The sequence below is a fragment of the Ochotona princeps genome, chromosome 18 (assembly GCF_030435755.1).
Source record: "Ochotona princeps isolate mOchPri1 chromosome 18, mOchPri1.hap1, whole genome shotgun sequence".
In the NCBI taxonomy this organism is placed as follows: Eukaryota; Metazoa; Chordata; class Mammalia; order Lagomorpha; family Ochotonidae; genus Ochotona; species Ochotona princeps.
Window position 1 is genome coordinate 10,530,304 of NC_080849.1, and position 20,998 is coordinate 10,551,301.

General features: G+C 48.4%; 1 protein-coding gene across 2 annotated transcripts in view; it reads right to left on the minus strand.

Moving 5' to 3' along the window:
* TNFRSF11A (TNF receptor superfamily member 11a) overlaps positions 1-20,998 on the minus strand; it is a 60,058-nt gene that overhangs the window by 17,614 nt on the left and 21,446 nt on the right. For both annotated transcript variants that reach the window (XR_009247078.1, XM_058676998.1), the window contains exons 2-7: positions 15,061-15,142; positions 13,918-14,043; positions 10,412-10,555; positions 6,230-6,323; positions 5,463-5,557; positions 2,896-3,009 (exon numbers count right to left, since the gene is read on the minus strand). Coding sequence is in view for 1 of the 2 variants with exons in the window: in XM_058676998.1 (XP_058532981.1) it covers positions 2,896-3,009; positions 5,463-5,557; positions 6,230-6,323; positions 10,412-10,555; positions 13,918-14,043; positions 15,061-15,142 (655 nt within the window). In the remaining variant the exon portion in view is untranslated. The remainder of the gene's footprint in view (positions 1-2,895; positions 3,010-5,462; positions 5,558-6,229; positions 6,324-10,411; positions 10,556-13,917; positions 14,044-15,060; positions 15,143-20,998) is intronic.

The window sequence follows — 20,998 nt, forward strand, 5'->3', positions numbered from 1 at the left end:
TATGCCAGGTGAAATGGCCGACCTGGACATCGTGCTAGACTGTGGTCTGAACACAGTCTCCTTTATGTGAGAGGTCCCAGCACAGGGTCCTGCACAGTGCACTCACCTTCTCTCAGCAGCACTTTCCTCATCACAAAATTTTCAAGCTGGGCTTACCTCAAGGTGTTGCCATGCCGATTTATTTAGCATATGTAAATGAGCATAGCCAGGCTGGCACAAAGTAAATACTCCATGTATGCCAACGTATGTTATCATCATCATCATCACCACCACCACCACCACCACCGTTGTGTAATCCTTAGGGCCCAACATGCATCATCCAATTCCCTACCTATGACATTGTCAGAGAAGTGAATATTAATTAAAACACTCAATGTCCATTGGACATTGTAGCTCAGCAAGTTGAGCTTTCATTTGCAACCCAGTATTACGATTTGCATCTGCCCTGTCCTGCAGTTTAGCTCCCTGTTAATGTACCTGGGAAAGCAGTGGAGGCTGGCACAAACACTTGTACCCTGTCATTCACCTGGAGACCAGAATGGAGTTCCTGGAGCCTGACTTCACCCAGGCCCAACCCTGGTCATTGTATCCATTTGAGTCAGTGGTTGGGGAAAAAAAAAGCTCTCACTCTTCCTGTCTGCGCCATTCCCCCTCTGCTACTCTTTCAAATAAATAAATCTTAAGAAAAATTACCCATGGCCCAGCATGGTGGCCTAGTGGCTAAAGTCATCACCTTGCATGTGCTGGGAATCCCATACAGGTGCCGGTTCTAATTCCGGCTGCTCCACTTCCCTCCAGTTCCCTGCTTGTGGCCTGGGAAAGCAGTCGAGCATGGCCCGAGCCCTTGGGACTCTGCTCCCGCATGGGAGACCCAACGGAAGCTCCTGGCTCCTGGCTTTGGATAGGCTCAGCTCCAGCTGTTGTGACCACTTGGAGAGTGAACCAGTGGATAGAAGATCTTTGTTTTCTCTGTAAATCTGACTTTCCAATAAAAATAAATCTTAAAAAAATATATGCTTTAGGGCCCGGCAGCGTGGCCTAGCGGCTAAAGTCCTCGCCTTGAACGCCCCGGGATCCCATATGGGCGCCGGTTCTAATCCCGGCGGCTCCACTTCCCATCCAGCTCCCTGCTTGTGGCCTGGGAATGCAGTCAAGGACGGCCCAAAGCTTTGGGACCCTGCACCCACGTGGGAGACCCGGAAGAGGTTCCAGGTTCCCGGCATCGGATCGGCGCGCATCGACCCGTTGCGGCTCACTTGGGGAGTGAATCATCGGACGGAAGATCTTCCTCTCTGTCTCTCCTCCTCTGTATATCTGACTTTGTAATAAAATGAATAAATCTTTAAAAAAATATATATGCTTTAAAAAAATTATTCAGTGGTCTTCAGACCAGAAAGGGTATACCTAAGAAGCCGCTGAACTTGACTGGACAATAAGATGCTGGACTCTATGTTTGGTATACGCTTGCAATGGGGGAATCTCAACTGAACTTGAGCTGTGGTTATGCAACAAGGTGGAGGAATCCACCATGGTGGGAGGGTTTGGGGAGGGGTGGGGAGAATCCAAGTACCTAAGAAACTGTGTCACATAATACAATGTAATTAATGAATTAAAAATAATAAATAATATTAAAAAATTATTCAATGATGAGTAAAATCTTTAAAAACATGGTCCCTGTACAGACATTGGTCTTCTTTAACACTGGCATCTTTAACCACTAACGTTCCAGTTTTCTGGATGCCTGATGTTATCTTAGGCAATGCAACATAAATAAAGCAGCAGGTGACCAGAGCTTTAGGAGGTCTGCGGTTGTGATGTCGGAGAAACAACCAAACCCCAGCAAAGCAGAGCAGACAACATACACAGCCAGGGAGTCCCCAGTCCCCTGGAAGGGGGAGGACGGCCAAACAACAGGGGCTCCAGATAGGAGTGACATGATCACCAAAGGATTAAGAAATCAAAAAAAATCTGATTAAGCTTCAACCACTTTCATAAAAAGTTACTTTGTAAGCTTTGCAGTATAAAGTTCAAATATGATATATAACATTTAAAAGTACAATCAAACAATGTTTTGTGGAAAAATCATTAAAAAAAATGGGGCCTGGCACAATAGCTTAGCAGCTAAAGTCCTTGCCTTGCATACTCCAGGATCCCATAGGGGCACCAGTTCTAATCCCAGCAGCTCCGCTTTCCATCCAGCCCCCTCTGCCTGTGGCCTAGGAAAGCAGTCGAGGATTGCCCAAAGCCTTGGGACCCTGCACCTGCATGGGAGACCCAGAGGAAACTCCTGGCTCCTGGCCGGTAGGGGAGTGAATCAGCAGATAGAAGATCTTTCTCTCTGTATATCTGCTTTTCCAATAAAACTAAATAAATCTTTAAAAAAAACCCCGCAAGATAAAACTTGATTAGCCATTCTGTGCACCTACCTTTTTGTGAGTATAAGTTAACCTCATATTCCATAATTTAAGTTCTTATTTCAAGGTAACAGTCCAATCAAAACTTCCCTCTGTTGCTTATCTGAATATTGTTGACTCTATTTTAAATGAGTCTATTAAAAATGGAAGTATTCTATATGCACGTATGTATGCATAAAGTAGATGTGTATACACACCAAGCCGCAAAGTCTATTTAACCTAAATACAGATCTCAGTTATCAATTTCCTGATTCTCCAAATATTCCTGTTTGCTTATATGAAACATTGGCTTTTTTATTCCTTTTTTTGGCTGGAGAACCATGAATGTGAGATCAAGGGTTGTTTCACTTCAGTGTGAGCCCAGCCACTGTAAGCAGAGCATCAAGAGCAGCCCAATGTGCTCCTGCAACGGCTCGTCCAGCAACGGCTCCATCCTTCCCTTGAACCGCCACAGACGCAAACTCCACAGGAGATGCAGTACCTGTCAGTGCTTTTCCTCGTTTTCTATAGTAAACAACGAAGATGACAGCAGCGACTATTGCCACCGAGAGGAAGAGAAGCAGAATAATCAAAGTGGACAGGTAGATCTCGGGTTCTGTTGGAACAAGATGATTTCACTTTACTATGTTTCAAATCAAAACCCTTCTAATCCAACCCCCAGGATCGAGGCTGCGGTCAGGCTCCCCATCACTGCCTTCCCTCACACCTTGGAGGACGGAAGGCTGTACCCGCCTCGGCCCTGCCCAGGGGCTCCCCCCACGGAGGCCAGTGCAGGACATAGTCACGCTCCTCACTTAGAACAGTTCTACTTCTATTCCACGCCATCCACTCTCAGGCTTCATATCTCATTATCTCCAGTGGATGACCCACGGGTAACAGGAAGCCCTTGGCACATCTCTTCCCAAACACCAGCACAGCCCTGGGGTTCGGGGACTGTGACAGCAGAAGCGCAGCCACCCTGTGAAGTCTTTGCCCTTCTGTACACAGTGCAATGGGGACCCCCCCCCATTTCCTTCACCTCCCCCTGATCACAGCACTGCCACACTTTCCATCACAAATGTTTGGCTTACCTGATGTGCTTGCCTGAATGCCCACCTATCCTGTCTTTTTATTTCTTTTTAAAATAATAAATTCAGGGGCCCATGGCAGTAGCCTAGCAGCTAAAGTCCTCACCTTGCACACACCAGGATCCCATATGGGCACCGGTACTAATCCCAACAGCTCCACTTCCTATCCAGCTCCCTGCTTGTTGTCTGGGAAAGCAGTCGAGGATGGCCCAAAGCCTTGGGACCCTGCACCCGTGTGGGAGACTCGGAGGAGGCTCCTGGCTCCTGGGTTCAGATTGGCGCAGCTCTGGCCATTGCAGCTGCGTGGGGAGTGAATCAGCAGACAGAAGATCTTTGTCTCTGTCCCTCTCTCTATATATGACTTTCCAATAAAAGTAAACAAATCTTTAATAATAATAATAACAACAACAGCAACAACAACTTCCGGTCCTGGTGTGGTGGAGCAGCAGGTTGAGCTGCAGTTCAGGTCCTGACAGCCCTGCCTCTGATCCAGCTCCATGCTAATGTACCTGTGAGGGGTGGGGGACGGGTCAGGTGTTTGCATCCCTGCCACTTTGTGGGAGACCCCGACCTGGCAGATGCTGCCTTTAGGGAATGGAAAGGCAGATGAAAGATCACTCTCTATCTCTGTTTCTTCCCTTCCTTGTTGCTCTGCCTTTCAAATAAATAAGCTTTTTAGTTTTCTTAAAGTTTGTTTATATTGGAAAGGCAGATCTGCAGAGAAGGAGAGACAGAGAGGAAGATCTTCCATCTGCTGGTTCACTCCCCCAAGTGGTCACAACAGCTGGAACTGAGCTGATCCAAAGCCAGGAGCCAGGAGCTGCCTCACGTCTCCCTTGTGGGTGCAGGGTCCCAAGGCTTTGGGCCGTCTTTGACTGCTTTCTCAGGCCACAGGTAGGGGAAGCTGGAAGGAAAGTGGAGCAGCTGGGACATAAACTGGCACTCATATGGGATCCCAGCATGGAAGGTGAGGATTTAGCCACTGAGCCATCGCACCAGACCCAATAAAGAAGCCTTTCAAAGAGTAACTCCCCTCTCCCCCAAGTTTATGCCTTACGTTATCTTCAGGACAGATTTTAAAAGCTGCTTTGACTGTGCTCGTCCATGCCCAGACTTGATTATCTCCCTGCTGCCCTAAACATCCACTTCAACATCAAAGCCTATTAACTCTGTGATCTTGTACTGTCTGGAGCTGACTCCACGCTTACCCCCTCACCTGCAGCAGGTGGCTTTGACTGTTAACTGGCCTCTTTCCGGCAGTCTTTAAGATTACTTTGGGGCCCGGTGCAGTAGCCTAGCAGCTAAAGTCATTGCCATGCATGCGCTGGGATTCCACATGGACGCCGGTTCTAATCCTGGCTGCTCCACTTCCCATCCAGCTCCCTGCTTGCGGCCTCGGAAAGTAGTCAAGTATGGCCCAAAACCTTAGGACGCTGCACCTGTGTGGGAGACCTGGAAGAAGCTCCTGGCTTCGGATCAGCTCAGCTCTGAGTATTGCCGCTTAGGGAGTGGACTAGTGGATGGAAGACCTTTCTGTCTCTCCTTCTCTCTTATATCTGCTTTCCAATAAAAATAATAAATAATTTTTCTTAACAGATTACTTTGACCTACAAAAAGTTCCACAAGAATGGTAGCCTGATTCTAGCAAGTCACTGGGTGTGGTTGATGACCAAAACCTCCCTGTTGGCACATTGTGACCTCTGCCATGCCACCGTGTCAGAGATGTTTAAAGTATGTGTTCAATTCTATTTTCTCTTTGGGATATTAAGAATTGTTAGTTATTATTGACCCAGTAGAGAAAATGATCAAGGAAGCCACGCACATGGGCTTGATAAGGAGGACATGTAAAGCTGTCGATGGGTGGGATGAGATGAAAAAGGAGGGTTGGGCCTCCCAGAAGGAGCTTGGGGTTCAAGAGAGAGGCACACGAGCTGTCTTCCCAGCACCCCTCAACCAACCAGCAGGTCCTTTCCAGGCATACCATTTGGTGGTTTTCTAGAAGACAGAGAGGAACTGCAAACCACATCTGATTTTTCCGTCCCGTGACGTTCTTCCGTCTTTCCAAGGATGGTACAACTGCGGGGCAAAAGCAATTCATGTTGCAGTTCCGGTTTTAACAAGGCGAATGAACATTTGATCTCACTGGACTGCAAGCTCCTTCAGAAGAGGAACTTGGCACTGAAAGACCCGTGTCCTTGAGGCATCCGCAAGGGAGTAGGACATCACAAAGACAGATACATGACAGAAGTAAATTCAAGATAGACAACTAGAACAAGGCCCATGGTACTTCCATTGTGCAAAGCATGCATGCAAGGAGGAGGCTTCTAAATGTGTACACACACACACACACACACACTGTCTGGATGGATAAATCAGCAAAGACAGGACAGTAGACGAAGTGTTTGTGCTGATGCTGACTGAATGCACTAATAAACATCATAAATCATTTCCAACTAAAAGAGCTTAGAAACAGGAGCAAACCAGCTGCGACGTAAGTCACAGCCCATGGAACCTAAACAGGAATGCCGAGTTCCCAGCTCACATCAAGCTGCCAAGTAGCTTTGACTGGTAGGATTGCCCTGGCTGCACCAAGGGACTCTTCCCTTTTGCCCATGACTTGAAGAGGAAGCCTCAGAAAACACAGCCCATTTGTTGTGGAGGTTGAGCTGTTGGAAATCCACAACTCTCCAATGGGTCCTAGATGCGTCGCTTACTTGGTCCAGGGCTGGCAATGGGTGGGTCACTTACTTGGTCCAGGGCTGGCACGTGTCCGTGGCAGAAAAGGTGTCAGAGAAGTAGCCAGCCTGGCAAGGCTTGCACACCGTGTCCTTGTTCAGCTGCACTGTCAAAAAAACAAAGAGATAAAAACAGGGCACACAACATACAGGGACACTTAGAGATCGGCCTGGGGGACGCCCCAGGGGGCCGGAGACCAGCCTGTTGCCTCCCTGCCCGCACTACCTGCATCTGTTTGCTTCAGCCCTTAACACCAGTTACAAGGTTCAGGAAGGCCGCTTGCCCAGTCTCCCCACCTATGCTGGTAGCCGGCCCAAGCTGGCCCTCTGCTGTCCACAGCCTCTCTCTGAGGTGGACACATAGGTTCTGAGCAGGGAGTCAGTATTGCTTAGTTTCTACCATGTTCAAAACCGACACCTGCCTGTCTTCCCTGTTTAGGTCTATGTAGATTATGGCAACTTGGATCTCCTGGGAGTGGCAGCTGCATGGATGCTCAGCAGGGAAACTTGCATCCTGTCTCTCCCCCTCTCTCTATCACTGTGCCTTTCAATTAAATCAATCTTAAATTATTTTTCTCTTTTACCTCTTGAAAAGGGCCATACGGTGTACTGCTTGGTGTTAGTGAAGTTTAACAGTTCCAGCCGCAGTTATAGCATGAAAGCAATTACAAACGGTACGTTAAAAAAAAAAAAAAACAGGACTATGTCCCGATAGAGCTTCATTTATAATGTAAACACAATAGGATGGATCTGCCCCTTGCCTAATTCACAGCGCTGCCAACAGGAGTGAGTCCTTGTAACGTCCAGCCTCAGGCACTATGTGATCCAAGCAGGAAACAGCTCATGCTACGTCATCCCTACTTCAACCAGCATCTGGCAACTCTTTTGTAACCGCAGTGAAGAGCACTGGCCACTGTGTGGTGCCACCGAGGGCCAGGCCACTAGCTGGCACCCACACCACAGATAATCCTGGAAAAGAGTAGCCCTCCCATGGCTTATTTTCATATACCAAACACTGAAACAAGGAATTTGATTTTCTCTCCCAAAGTCAGGTGGGAAGTGTATTGCCAACTTTTTCAGCCAGGCTTAGTAAGGAGGCCATCTGCTCTTTGGCTAACCATCTGATTTCATCTTAAAACTAAACCAACCATGCTCCAGTCAATATCTAATAAGTTACATTAGTGTAAAGGACTTTTTAAAAAGACAGATACAGGGCCAGGCACAGTAGCCTAGCGGCTAAAGTCCTCGCCTTGCATGCACTGGGATCTCATATGGGATCTAATCCCCGCGGCCCCACTTTCCATCCAACTCTCTGTTTGTGGCCTTAGAAAGCAGTGAGGATGGCCCAAAGCCTTGGAACCATGCACCCGGTGGGAGACCCGGAAGAGGCTTCTGGCTCCTGGCTTCGGATCAGCGCAGCAACGACCACTTGGGAAATGAATTGGCAGATGGAATATCTTCCTCTCTGTCTCTCCTCTCTGTATATCTGACTTTCCAATAAAAATAAAATCAATCTTTTAAAAAGGCAGATATAGTCTAAGAGATGGTGAGAAACACAGGAGCCTTGCCAATGGGCTGGCAGGCCTATGCAGGCTTTCCGTACACTCAGTTATCCATACATCTGACTTATGGTATGACCCCTCAAACTGTGGACCCGCCAGAAGCATCCTGCAGCCTCCCCCCCCGGCCCCCTCACTCTGACAAGCATATGTTTCCTACTTTAAAAAACTATGTCACTTCCTACCTACCCCAAAGCTCGTGCTCTGCAGTACACTGGGGCAGCCCCCTACCTTTCTCCGTCTATTGAAAGTAAATGTGGGGCAAGAAGAACGCACTGTTTGGGACTGGGTTGAATTGTTCTGAATTTAAACACACTGCAACATGGCGCAGGAGTGAGCGTGTCATTCATCCTCCCCACCCCCTCTGTCCTCCACCTCTTGGTGAGAAAGCTTCCTTCTGGAATGGACAAGGCGGAGGGGCCGTCTAGCAGGAGTCCTGCAGGCAGCTCGGTTCAGGAGACCACAGACGCGCACAACGACACCAGGCCTTGTCTCTGCTGAATTTGCAATCCATAGGGAGTGGGTAGGACAGGGAGACTTGCTCCAACAACTGGAAAGCCATGTCACTCTTCATCCAAGATAGAGTGTGTGTGCTCAGCCCGTGGATTTGGTTAGAAGGATTTGCTGTGCTGGGTAGGCTTTGTGCTAGATTCTTTCCTCGATATGAATAGAAATAAATTCCCCACCTGTTCCAGTAGCAGGTTAAGACGGATGAACACACACCATCACTTGCTAGGCCTTAAGAAATCACTTTGTTACACTTCCCACAAGTCAGGAAAGCAAAACGACTCTGGGAAACACCTTTGCCAATCAAAAAAGACTTCTGTTTCTTTAGTTCTCACAAAATTGAAGGATGCAACTGAATCATTAAAAAATCACTGCATAACCTTGGGCACAAAACTCAGATGAGCTAAAAGAATCGAGTGCTCCTGTAACAGAAAATTTTCCTTAACCATTTTATTATTTATGCGAACAAATTTCTCACCACCTATCTATATAACAAAAAATGTGATTATAATTAAGTTGAATCCTGTTTTTCATATATATATTAAAGATTTATTTATTTTTATTGCAAAGTCAGATATACAGAGAGGAGGAGAGACAGAGAGGTAGATCTTCCCTCCGAAGATTCACTCCCCAAACGACCGCAACGGCTGGAGCTGCGCCTATCTGAAGCCAGGAGCCAGAAACTTCCTCCAGGTCCTTCACATGGGTGCAGGGTCCCAAGGCTTTGGGCTGTCCTTGACTGCTTTCCCAGGCCACAAGCAGGGGGCTGGATGGGAAGCGGGGCCACTGGGACTAGAACTGGCGCCCACATGGGATCCCAGCACCCTCAAGGTGAGGACCTCAGCCCTAGCCCACTGTGCCAGGCCCTGAATCCTGTTATAATTTACCAGTATGTAATATTCAGTAATGAAAATATGAATTGGAAAAAACAACTTCTTAAATTTAAAAAGCAAATATATATATATATGAATTGGAAAAATCTCCCATTCATTATGAAATTTAAATGCTTTTATTTTTATGATCATAATATAGCAAGATGTAAGACTCATTTTTGACCAATTCTGTAAAAATAAATGCAGTCACAACTCAGCCTAGAAGAAATATTTTTAACCCTAAGAACCCTGGATCACAGGGAATTTATAAAGCTTAAAATTTCAAATAGATGTACATTTTTTATATAAAGGAATAAGAAAAGGCAATTAGTAGAAGCTCTCCAAATAAGAAATATATAAGGGATGGCATTATGGTAACGTGCCACCAGTTAAGTCGCCTCCATGACACTTGCCGGTCCCACTCCCAATGAGCTGGGAAAGGTGGCCCAAGTGTGTGGGCCCCTGCGAGCCACGTGGGAGAAAAGCAGCAGCAGATGGCTCAGGCGGACGCCCCCAATTCTGGGTTCCTGGCTGTGGCCGCCCAGGGCACGAACGAGCTGATACAATCTCTTTGTTTCTCCTTCTCTCTCTGTCACCTTGCCTTTCAAATAAATAGATAGATGTTTTTTAAAATATATTAAAAATATATAAATTAGGATAAAATTCTGAGGTGGAGGTGAAATGAATGCAAATCAACACAAAGTAAGGAACTGTGAAATATTTGTGTCAGGTAAGCAGGACTGCAGCATTTGAATGGATGATGGTGAGTTTTTGCATATGTTACTGCAATGATAAATCCACACTAACCAAGTCCTTAGTAGCTCCTGAGATTTTATTTTTAGCTATTTATTTTATTGTTTAGGCAGGGGAAGGGGGCAAGATGGAGCACGGAGGACAGCCAGGTAAAAAAGGAAGGGGGAAGAGGAGGAAGGGAGAGAAGGGAGAGAGAGCACGCTCTTGAGATTTGTAAGAAAGACTTTGAAGGGGCCAACTGAAACATGTGTGGGTATGAGTGGTTTCTCCAAAATGATCCTAATTGCTTTAATACCCGGCAGGCCCCCAACTGTGAAGCTGGCCCCCATGAGGGCTCCCCAAGCTCGGCAAGGGAGCGCCAAAGGGCCACAGAGGTGTGACAAGAGTGTCTGAGTCCTCTGCTCTGGTCAAGCTTGCACCTGCATCTCCTGGGAAGTCAAGCCTGCCTTGCCCTGAGCTAACCACGCGGCTCCAAGGGGGCGCAAAGAGCGCATCCAACCGTACAGGGGTGCTGGGCTCCGAAGCCTGGGGCGCACTCGGTGTTGCGGCGGCAGCACTCGCAGTCCTGGCTCCAGTGGTAGCCGGCTGTGCAGGCGCAGCGTCGCGGGGCCGTGCGGTTGCCAGGGTCCACGGCCACTAGGGCCTTCCCTGCGGGGAACAAAAGACAAGTTGGCAGCTGGCGAGTGCAAGGAGGCAACCCAGCCCTGGAGAGTGCCAGTCCCACGGCCACCCCCAAACAGGGCCCAGACAGGCGAGCTCCTGTACAGTGAATCACGCTTGGTTTGAGGAACTCTCAAGTTCCTCCTCCTGCTTCCTGTGCGGGTGCAAGAACATCCCATGGCTTTCTCTGCAGCAATTGGGTTTCGTGAGCTTTTTTAAAAACCTCCACGTGATTAGGAAGATTAAGCACGGGGGAATTCGTGATCATTGAATAAATAGTCCGGTGAATGCAAAACGGTTAAACTGCAGTGTCTTAATTTTTTGCTAAATTATCATAAATACTATTAACACGAATGTTAGACTGACCCCAAGACAGAATTTCAGGAGAGTGGGGACTCACCTTGGGTTCCCAGGGTGAAAACTGGGGTCACTGCCGGTTGCCTGGGCTGGGGGTACATCAGGGCAGAGGCCAGCTGGCTGAGCTTGGGAATCAATCTCTCCCCCCAGTACCTAGGACAGGTTTAGCTCTCTTCACAACACACAACAGAGTGTCTGCCTTCTTACCCTGGCCCTTCTAGTTTTTTTAGAATACAGGTATATGTGAGCGCATCTCGTGCAAACCACACACACACACACACACACACGCACTCTCACCATCTGCAGCTTCCATCTGTCAATTCACTTACTAAAATGTTCGCGGAACCCTCAATATTCCCAACCCTTTGGCAGTCATCTGCGGACCTGCACAGAACCGTGTATATATTTGAGTCATTCTGCACTTAGGGCCCCAGTGGAAGTCACACCAACAGCCAGGATTGTTTCTTTCTTGCTTTCTGTTCCTGCTGCTGACACTCGTTCTGCATACTCAGAGCCAGGGTTTTCTCAATGTCGTTGCTTATTCTTGGTGACCCACCAAGCCTTGCACTGCAGCATCGTCTGGTGTTCTTAAGGTGACAGGCTGTGATGCACCTGGTCTCCACGCTGCGTGAACTCCATTGGGGCATGAGTGCCATGACAGTCCAACAGACGCCTCTGGACACACTCAAGGTCACGTGCTGCTTGCTGACCAGACTCGTGGGAGGCTGACTCGCTTCTCCCTCAGGGCAGTGGTTCAGGATGTGCTAGTTCAGCATTTGTGCTGACTTTACAGCTTCAACTGTGAGCACACCTGTGTGCACACTCACACGTACACACTGCATGTGACTGAGCCCTGTGTCACTGCACGCCATCTCATCTGGATGGGCCAACTGGGCCTTGCATCTTCATATTCCAGAATATGTGGGGGAGCTTCAAGGAGTAAAACAAACCAACCAGAAATCTCTTTCCTTTTTCATTCTCTGAAGCAGGGGTTATGGCCAATTTCCATTTTTTTCTAGAACACAGCAGGGTGATTCCTGGAAAGGCAAACTCCATTCCGTGTCTGCTTTTTGAGGCCCAGAATAGCACACACTGCATGGAACAGACCCGGATGGACATCAAGTTCTCGCAGCACCCTACTCACATGCAGCAGAATGGAACCAATCAGGTGACCAAAGATGTGGGCCCGGTGCAGTGGCTTAGGGGCTAAAGTCCTCGCCTTGCATGCACCGGCATCCCATATGGGCACCGGCTCTAATCCCGGAGACCCCGCTTCCCATCATCTCCCTGCTTGTGGCCTGGGAAAGCAGTCAAGGATGGCACAAAGCCTTAGGACCCTGTACCCATGTGGGAGACTCAGAAGAGGCTCCTGGCTCCTGGCTTTGGATCGGTACAGCACCAGCTGTTGTGGCCGCTTGGGGAGTGAATCAATGGACAAAACATCTCTGTATATCTGACTTTCGAATAAAAATAAAATAAATCTTTAAAAAAATCTTACTGCAGCAGGATTTTGGCTTTAACGAATTTTGGCAGTAGACAGAGTGAACCTTTATTTCCAAGAGACAGCAATGAGTCAAGGCCATTACTAAGCAGTGGGAAATAAAAAAGACCTGGTCAGATGCCTCTGCTGAGCAGACTTTCCATGTTACATCCTCCTGCTGAAAACTGCCACCTGCCTCAAACACTTCAGAAAAACGTGGGGTTTTTTTGGTTCAAATACTTAGTTTTTATTTCTGTCTAGTGGAACAGAAAATCTATAAACAAGGATTAGTTTCGTAGCCACAAGCCTCCTCCTAACATGCACGGTGAGACTACCAAATAAAATGTTCACTAAAAAGCAATCAGGAATCCTTGGAGAAACGGTTGGCCGCAGTCCACTGGAGGATGGCAGGTAAGCCTGGAAGGAAGGGATGTCCTTTCGGGGGCCTGGAACCTAGCGTAGCAGTCCTGACCTTGGTTGAGAAGCCTGCATCCCCCAGCACAGTCCCCAGGTTCAATCTCTGGCTCTAACCGCTGTCTGCAGCTTCTACTAATGTAGAACCTGCAAAGGCAAGTCCTTGGTTCAAGTGTTTGGGTCCCTGACACCAATGGGAGAGCTGGATAGAGATCCCAGCACTCAGCTGTGGCCCCTGAGGGCATGTGGGAAGCATATGGCAGATGAGACGCACTCTAATGGATTAATTCAATCATCAACAACAAAAAAAATGCATTCAAGGCAGAAACAAAAAATGGAGGAGGATGGCGGTTTGACAAGGACATGGAAGTACAGAGTTTAGAAAAGAGGCTTGTGGGCCGGGCATGGTGCCATAGCGGCTAAAGTCCTCGCCTTGCATGTGCCGGGATCCCACGTGAGCCCCCATTCTAGTCCTGGTGGCCCCACTTCCCATCCAGCTCCCTGCTTGTGGCCTGGGAAAGCAGTCGAGGACGGCCCAAAGCCTTTGGACCCTCCACATGCATGGGGGACCTGGAAGAAATCCCTGGCTCCTGGGTTCGGATCAGCGCAGCACTGCCTGTTGCGGTCACTTGGGGAGTGAATCATCGGATGGAAGATCTTCCTCTCTGTCTCTCCTCCTCTCTGTATCTGACTTTGCAATTAAAATAAAAAAAAAAAGAGGCTTACAAGGCAGAAGGTCGGGGTTGAACCCTATTTCTCATCTCCTAACCTAGGAGTAGTCATTCCACCTCCCCAAGACTCAGTTTCTTCATCAGGCTGATTGTTCAGTGAATGAGCCTGGCCCGTGTCTAAGGCCTGTGTCGACACACAGAGGTGGGACCAATGTACCCTGTCAGAGGGGTTCCAGGAATAAACTACAATGTGAACACCTTCCAGAACAGAAGTTCTAAATGAAGCATGCTGTCACAAGGCTTCGGGGATCTTAGACATAAGAAACAGCAATGCCCACTTCTAGAACTGTGTGTCTACAAGGGAAGATCTGAGTACAGCAGAGATAAATTTTTGAGTATTGCGCTTCCCAAGGGCACGAGTAACTCACCAGAGTCACAGACTTTGTGCAGCAAGCACTTATCTTCCTCGTTCCAAGTATCCAAGTACTCATCCGGGCCACAGGACAGGCACACGCTGCTGGAGGTAGCAGTGCATTTAGAAGACAGGTACTTCCCTTAAATTGGAAGGGGACAGACATGCACTCGTCAAAACACAGTACAACAAGGTCACCAACATCCTGGACAAATAGACACGATCACCATCCCAGGAAGCCCCCAAATATGGGCTTCCCATCTTCAAACTCTTCTCTGCTTCCCAACTGGGTAATCAACCTCTCTCGCTCACATACACTGTGGGCTCAGGTGGGTTCAGTTTGACCCACGAGTCAAGATCTGTTTCTCTCTCTCTCACAAACACACCTGTCAATCATTGGACCTTGGTCCTGCCTACCCGAGAACATCTGTAGCTGAAATATCCAAAGGGCCTTATTATATGAGGGCATTTCAAACAGTTCATGGAAAATGCAATTGCAAAAGATAAATTGATCTGGAAACTATGGGTTTTTTTTGAAATCCATGCATTTTTTTTCCTAATATGTAATTTCCATGGACCTTTCGGAGAGCTCTCATAAGGTGACCCTCCCCTTTCCTCCATCAAGTGAGCAATAAGTGTCGGGGGACTTGGTGGGCTGGGGACCCCACCGGGCTGTCAGGCCAGGTTCTGCAGCGTTGAGAAGCAGGTAGCCAGTTCTTCCCTCTGCCTTCAGCAAGTAGCAGCAGGAGCTATAATTGGGTTCAGGCGATTTTTTTATCAACACCAATTCCAAAGTAGCTATTCCCAAATAGAACTCCTGTGAAAACAATTTTAAGTAAGAGCTGCACCTCACATTTGGTGAATCTGAAGCATAAAGGTGCTAAGATATGCTCTTAAAAACCTTCTTAGGGAACAGTGTTTTGGAAAATTCATGCTGCAGCACACACACAGGGGCCTAGTCACGGAACAGGGTTCTGGCTCTGAACTGATTTTAGCTGTTGAGGACAGATCCTTACATTCCGAGCGGCAGGCATGAGCATCTGCCACCCACATCAAGTCCACGCCATCACCTCTGCATCTGGTGGGGCGGGGGAGCTCCACAGTGCAAGCCCCGCCCAGTCTGGAAGGACACCTGCTGGGGGCTCAGCTCAGGAAGTACCTGGTTCACATTTGTGGCAGCACAGCCCAAGATGCTCATAATGCCTCTCGCTGGCACACGGAGAGGTCACCTGGAGACTCACCTGGAAAGGAATTGACATCAGGTAGGTTTACCCACAGGTTCTTTTATGAAGACAACACAAAGAGAATTGCCAAGTCACATTTCCACAAATCACCTAAAAATGCCTTAAGCCATCCTGACACCGTGGTTTGGGACATTACCTCCAAAAACGTCACTTGCCTAGTTTAACACATTCTCCTCCTATGGATGTATAAAACCAAGTTATTTACGAGTGGTCAGCATGTTCCAGCTTATAGGATGGATTAAAGGCCATTTCCAAACTGTCCCCATAAAATTGAAAAACACCTGACACAAGCCACACACAGAAGTGATCTCCTTTCTCCAGACTCGGGGCTGACTCAGAGACGAGCGAGGCCCCATCAGGACCATACCGCAGGATGTCCACTTTGGTCATCCATGCTTCTGCATTTGAAACGCTTACCATTTCAAATGTCAAACATGTACAGAAAATTCATCAAAGGGGGACAGCAAGATGGAGCAGTGCCAGCCTGCCATCCCAGGGACTCTGGGTAAGTCACTCGGGGGTTTTTGCGTTTCTGTTTCTTTTCTGGGTTAAATCAGCCGTCTGGATTCTAATACAAAGACTGATCTCCCGGCCAAGGCAAACAAAACAGCGGGTCCCTTAGAGGCACTGGAGATTCTTATCAGCTTGTGGCAGGAAAGTTCTTTTCCTTCTGCGCTTTCTCAGTGTGAGAAAAACAACAACAAACACTTGGGTGAGAAAGGGAACAGGCTGGGTTTGGCTAAACTGCACGCCAGGTCTCCCACATGCCGGGGTCTCCCACAGGCTCGTGAGTGCCAGCTGACAAACCTCCAGTGGGTGGTGCTGCGGCCCAGGCATATGCGCCAGCAAGGCAGGAGGCAGCCCTGGGCAGCTTCCTCTAGGAGCTAGGCCCCAGGGATCCGCCACCGGAGGAAACAGGAAGTGGCAGGAGCAGGTAGGGGAGGGGTTGGGAAGACTTACTCATCCGGAGGGTGAGGCTGGCGGTAAGAAACCAGTGGTATATTTGGAGCCCCCAGTCAGCCAAGGAGAGGTGGGAAAATAAAGGCAAGTACAGCATAGTCAAGGTCAAGCAGGTCTTCTTCCTCTGCATAGGAGAGGCCTTAGGGTCTGGAAATAACACAGCCCAAGGACCTACACAGCCTCAAAATGACCTCAGTCACAGAAGAAAATCTTATAAAGAAATCACAGACCCAGAAAAGCCAAGGTCAGCAGAGTGGAGGGTGGGAGTCGCAGCCAACATGGGCCTCTCTCACTCAGGTTTAGGGGCTGATAGCCTGAACAGGTGCAAAGGGAGGTGTTCTGAGGGAAGCCTGTATGTGGCTGGAGCAACATGTGCCAGCAGCACTGCAACTGACCTTACCACCTGGGCCTTGCCACCGTTCCCAGGCCACACCAGATTGCTGCACTGGATGCTGACACCACAGGGAAGCCAGCGGACATTACAGACAATGTACAGGCTTAAGCCACTGCCTGTGATGGTGGCATCTGATTCAGGCACCAGTCGGAGTCCTGACTGCTCTACTTCTGATCCATCTCCCTGCTAAAGCACCTGGGAAGCCATCAGAGAATGGCCCCAGTGTTTGGGTCACTGCACCCACATGGGAGGCCTGATAGAGTTCCAGACTCCTGGCTTTGGCCTGGTCCAGCCATGACTTGCTGAGACCATTTGGGTAACAAGCCAGCAGATGGAAGCTCTGTCTCTTTCTCTCTCTGTTAACTCTGCTTTTCAAATAAATCTTTAAAAACAAAGGAAAGAAATCACTGCACAGTTTGCCCTGGCTTCCCTTTCGTTTTGTATAGAAATAAAACTGGTTTCCCCGAGGCAGATGCTGTGTTTCTGTGTCTGGCACAGCAGGTGCACACATGGAAGGTGGGTGAGCCAAGGCAGGGCAGGACAGCTAAACCCAGGCAGCCCTACCCCGGATCCCTGTGAGCCCAAGGAGCTGCGACGCCAATGCCAAGAGTCCCAGGGCAGATGGCAAAGGTTATCAGTTGCTTCTAACTAACTCCAAGAAAGCTACACCCAGTCTCCAGAAGGTGAGTATACACTCTGCCCTACTCACAGAGGAAGGTACTTTTTAGGGGAATTTGCTGCAAGGGCTAGTCCCCTGCAGCAGTTGCTGCAAAGCCGTATCAGTTGCCACCGTCTGTGCCCCAAGGCTGCTGAGAATCAGGACGACTGGCTACCACGCTCAGCAGTGTGGCTGTGGGTCAGGCCACCTGTCCTGTGGCTGCCCAGAGCATCACACTTCCGCTTCCAGAAATGACCACCAGTCCTAGCTTTCAAGCACATTTTTACACGATTCCTTTAAATCACCTCTCCCTCCTAAGCTGCTTCCTTCTTACAAATTATGTAGACATGCCTTCTTTTAAAAAAAAAATTGAGATTACAGCCACATGCTATAAAATTAAGCCTTGGAAAGCATAGCCTTCAGTGGCCTTTAGAAGCCACAGTTCCATGGTCACAACTGGTATCTTACGCCAGAACATTGTCGTTGCCTTCTGACTGATGCGTCTACTTCACAGAACTCCTAAGGAGCAGCACCAATTATGCTCTTGAGACAATCTGAGGCAGAAAATTAACCATTTTGCCCAATTTTAGGCACAGCGTAAGCAGCAATTGAAGTTGTTCTCAGGCGCACGATGTACTGGGAAGCACCAGTCTTCAAAGTGGCCGTGCAAGTTGAGTGCCCTTTACTTGGGGAGATTGGCAGCACAAGTGTTTTGGATCTTGGAGCATCCCAGTTTGGAATGTGACCATGGACTCCACCTGATGAGCATTCCAAATGGGAGAATCACAGCTCTGAAATGCTCCAGAGTCTAAAACTTCAGTTTCACATTGACGATGAGAATGAACGGGCTGGATTTTGGAGCCCTTCGGTTCTCAGATTTCTGGACCAGGGATGCTCACCCACACGCACACAGCTTAGAAGGCAACTCTCCTACACACGTGTGTTTAATGAGACGTGGTTTCAGCAGGATTAATGAAGGATGCCCGCTCATCTGGGAGCAGGCCAAGTGTGCCTTTTCGGTCCCTTCTCCTGAGCTCTTTGCTTCCGACTTTCCTTCCATTTGCAGGAGCCCAGGCCTGGGATGAGTCTCCGTTAGTAGTGAGGACACTGTGGCCCTCCCGCCTCAATCCCGGCCAGCATTGTACAGCCTGCCTTGTGCCATCTCTTTCTCATGCCATGTCCCAGCCCAGCAAGAGTCCCCCAGGCTTTCTGTCTGCCTGGTAGCCTTCACATTGGTAACTCCTGGGAAACCTGTCATGACCAGTAAATTCTTCTGCTTCACTGGGTTCCTGAGACTTATGCACCTAATCCTCAATGCTATAGGCCTGACAGGTTCCCTGCTTCTGCCTGACTCCCCGATTCTACCCTGAGCTCCATCTGCTTGGGTGTAGTTCTCTGTTAGCTTGCTCTGGATGTCCCCCATCTGACAATCTACCAGACACATCATGTGGGCATCATCTCTGCGTGAATGAATGCTTGTGTCCCTGCCCATTCTAGTGTGACCTGTCCATTTGCCTAAAAGTTCCTGATTCTGATGCCCATCATCTTACCACTGGATGCCCTGTTCACCAGGGCCTGCCCTGCTCTGTCTTGTCCTTGGTCCTTCCCTTCCACCTGCCCAGGACTGGGGCCTAACTGCATCCTCCAAGACCAAGCTCCCCCTCTATGCAAGGTGGTAGCTATTATTGTTGGTAATTCTAATAAAGTAGTAATCTGATTTTTAAAAAGTTCCTGTTTAACAGCCCAAAGCCTTGAGACCCTGCACCCGTTTGGTAGATAGAGAACTCCTGGCTCTTGGGTTTGGATCGGCACAGCACTGGCCATTGTGGTCACTTGGGGAGTGAATCATCGGATGGAAGGTATTTCTCTCTGTCTCTCCTCCTCTCTCTCTCTATATATATATAAATATGACTTTGCAATAAAAATAAATTTTTAAAAAATAAAAGTTCCTGTTTAAGTTTTACTGAAATAATCCCCAAGGAAGTGGGGGGACTTGGGCACAAGGCTGCTGCCGTTTGGGTGGTGGGGTGATTACCCCTAACACCTGCATACCTGGGTAGAAATGTACAAGCCTGAGCTCTCTCTAGATAACTTCTCCAGCCCATCTGTAAGATGCCCTGGTTGCCTTCTGAAACAACAGTTCGGTGGTTAATGTCTGCAACAGCTCTCCTCCTATTTAGCTTCTGGCCAATGCACCTCGGAAGCAGTAGAAGATAGCCCAAGTGTTTGGGCCCCTTCAGCCCTTGAGAGATCAGACGACGCTCCTGGCTCCTGGCCTAAGCCTGGCCTCATGTTGGCTATTGTGGCCATCTGTGGAGTGACCGCGCAGATGTAAGATTTCTGCTCTTCTGTCTCTCCATCTCTCTGTGTAAATTCCAACTTTCAAAATAAGTTCATTTTTTTTTAAGAAAAACAAAAATGACAAAAGCTCTGGCCCACAAAATGTCCATCAACTAACCTTTGTAGATTTTAAAAAGTAATTATATTTATTCGAGAGGCAAAAAGATCGAGAGAGAAGAGAGGAGACAGAGATCTTTTATCTATTAGTTTACTCCTTCAGATATTCACACCAATCAGGCTTGGCCAGGCAGAGGTTGGAAGCTGGGACCTTGAAGCACTTGAACTCTCACTGCTGCCTTCCCAGGGGAGCAATAGCAGGAAGCCGGAGTCAGGAGCAGAGCCAGGACTCAAACCCAGATGCCCCTGAATAAGGTGCTGGCATCCCACGTGATGGCTTGGCTGCTGCACTCAAAGCTCCCCAACATCCTAACTGCTGTTCTGTTTTTGTTTTTGTTTTTTTAATTATTAAAAGACTTCCCTTGAGGGAATAAGGAACAGGACAGTGAGGCTACGGCAAAGGTCCCCTCACACACAAATCCCCCTAGAATGCCTCACAGGCTACCAAAGGAACGAAAAGACCAGGCAGTGCTCTGCGTTGACAGACTTCCTCGCGTCCTGAGTGCACCTGTTTCGGGGCCAGGTGAAGGTCTGCGGGGCGGTGGAGCTGGTATTGCTCCCAGAGCTGACACACTCACTGAAAGTAAGTATCTGTAGCAAGCTTCAGGAGGGAAGGGCAGCTCAAAATGTAAAGCAAAGTTCTCTAGGCAGAATCGTGCAGATTAATCTCCCTGTACAAAACCAGGCTGGGGCTAACTCTAAATATTGTAAGAAAAGGAAACCTTACACTTGTGTCCACAGAGTTGCAGAGACGAATGCAATCTGTGTGCAGTCCTGCGTAGAGGATGACCTTGCCTATTCATTTTTTAAAAAGATTCATTTGTATTGGAAAGGCAGATATAATACAGAGAGAAGGAGATATAGAGAGGAAGATCCTCTCTATATCTTACTCCCCAAGTGGCCTCAACAGCTGGTGCTGTGCCAATCCGAAGCCAGGAGCCAGGAGTCTCTTCCGAGTCTCCTACATGGGTGCAGGGTCCCAAGGTTTTTGGGCCATCCTCGACTGCTTTCCCAGGCCATAAGCAGGGAGCTGGATGCGAAGCAGGGCTGCCAGGATTAGAACCAGTGCCCATATGGGATCCTGGCACGTTTAAGACAAGGACTTAATGTGCCAGGCTGGCTTATTTATTCTTTTATGCTCTGTATCAGCCCAGTTGTAATCAATGCTGTTTGGGAGACCAATGTTACTTTCTCGCTCTGCTGGAAATTCACAAGTAATAAGAGGCCCAGCCCTTTGTGTCAAATCAGAGGGAAAGAACCTTACTCCACAGAACATGTAAGGGATTTTCCATAGATTTTATTGTACAAAATATCATCCGTGACTATACTTGAGAATTTGGCTATGATTTCAGTGCGGATGGTATCAAGTTTCTAGCCATTACAG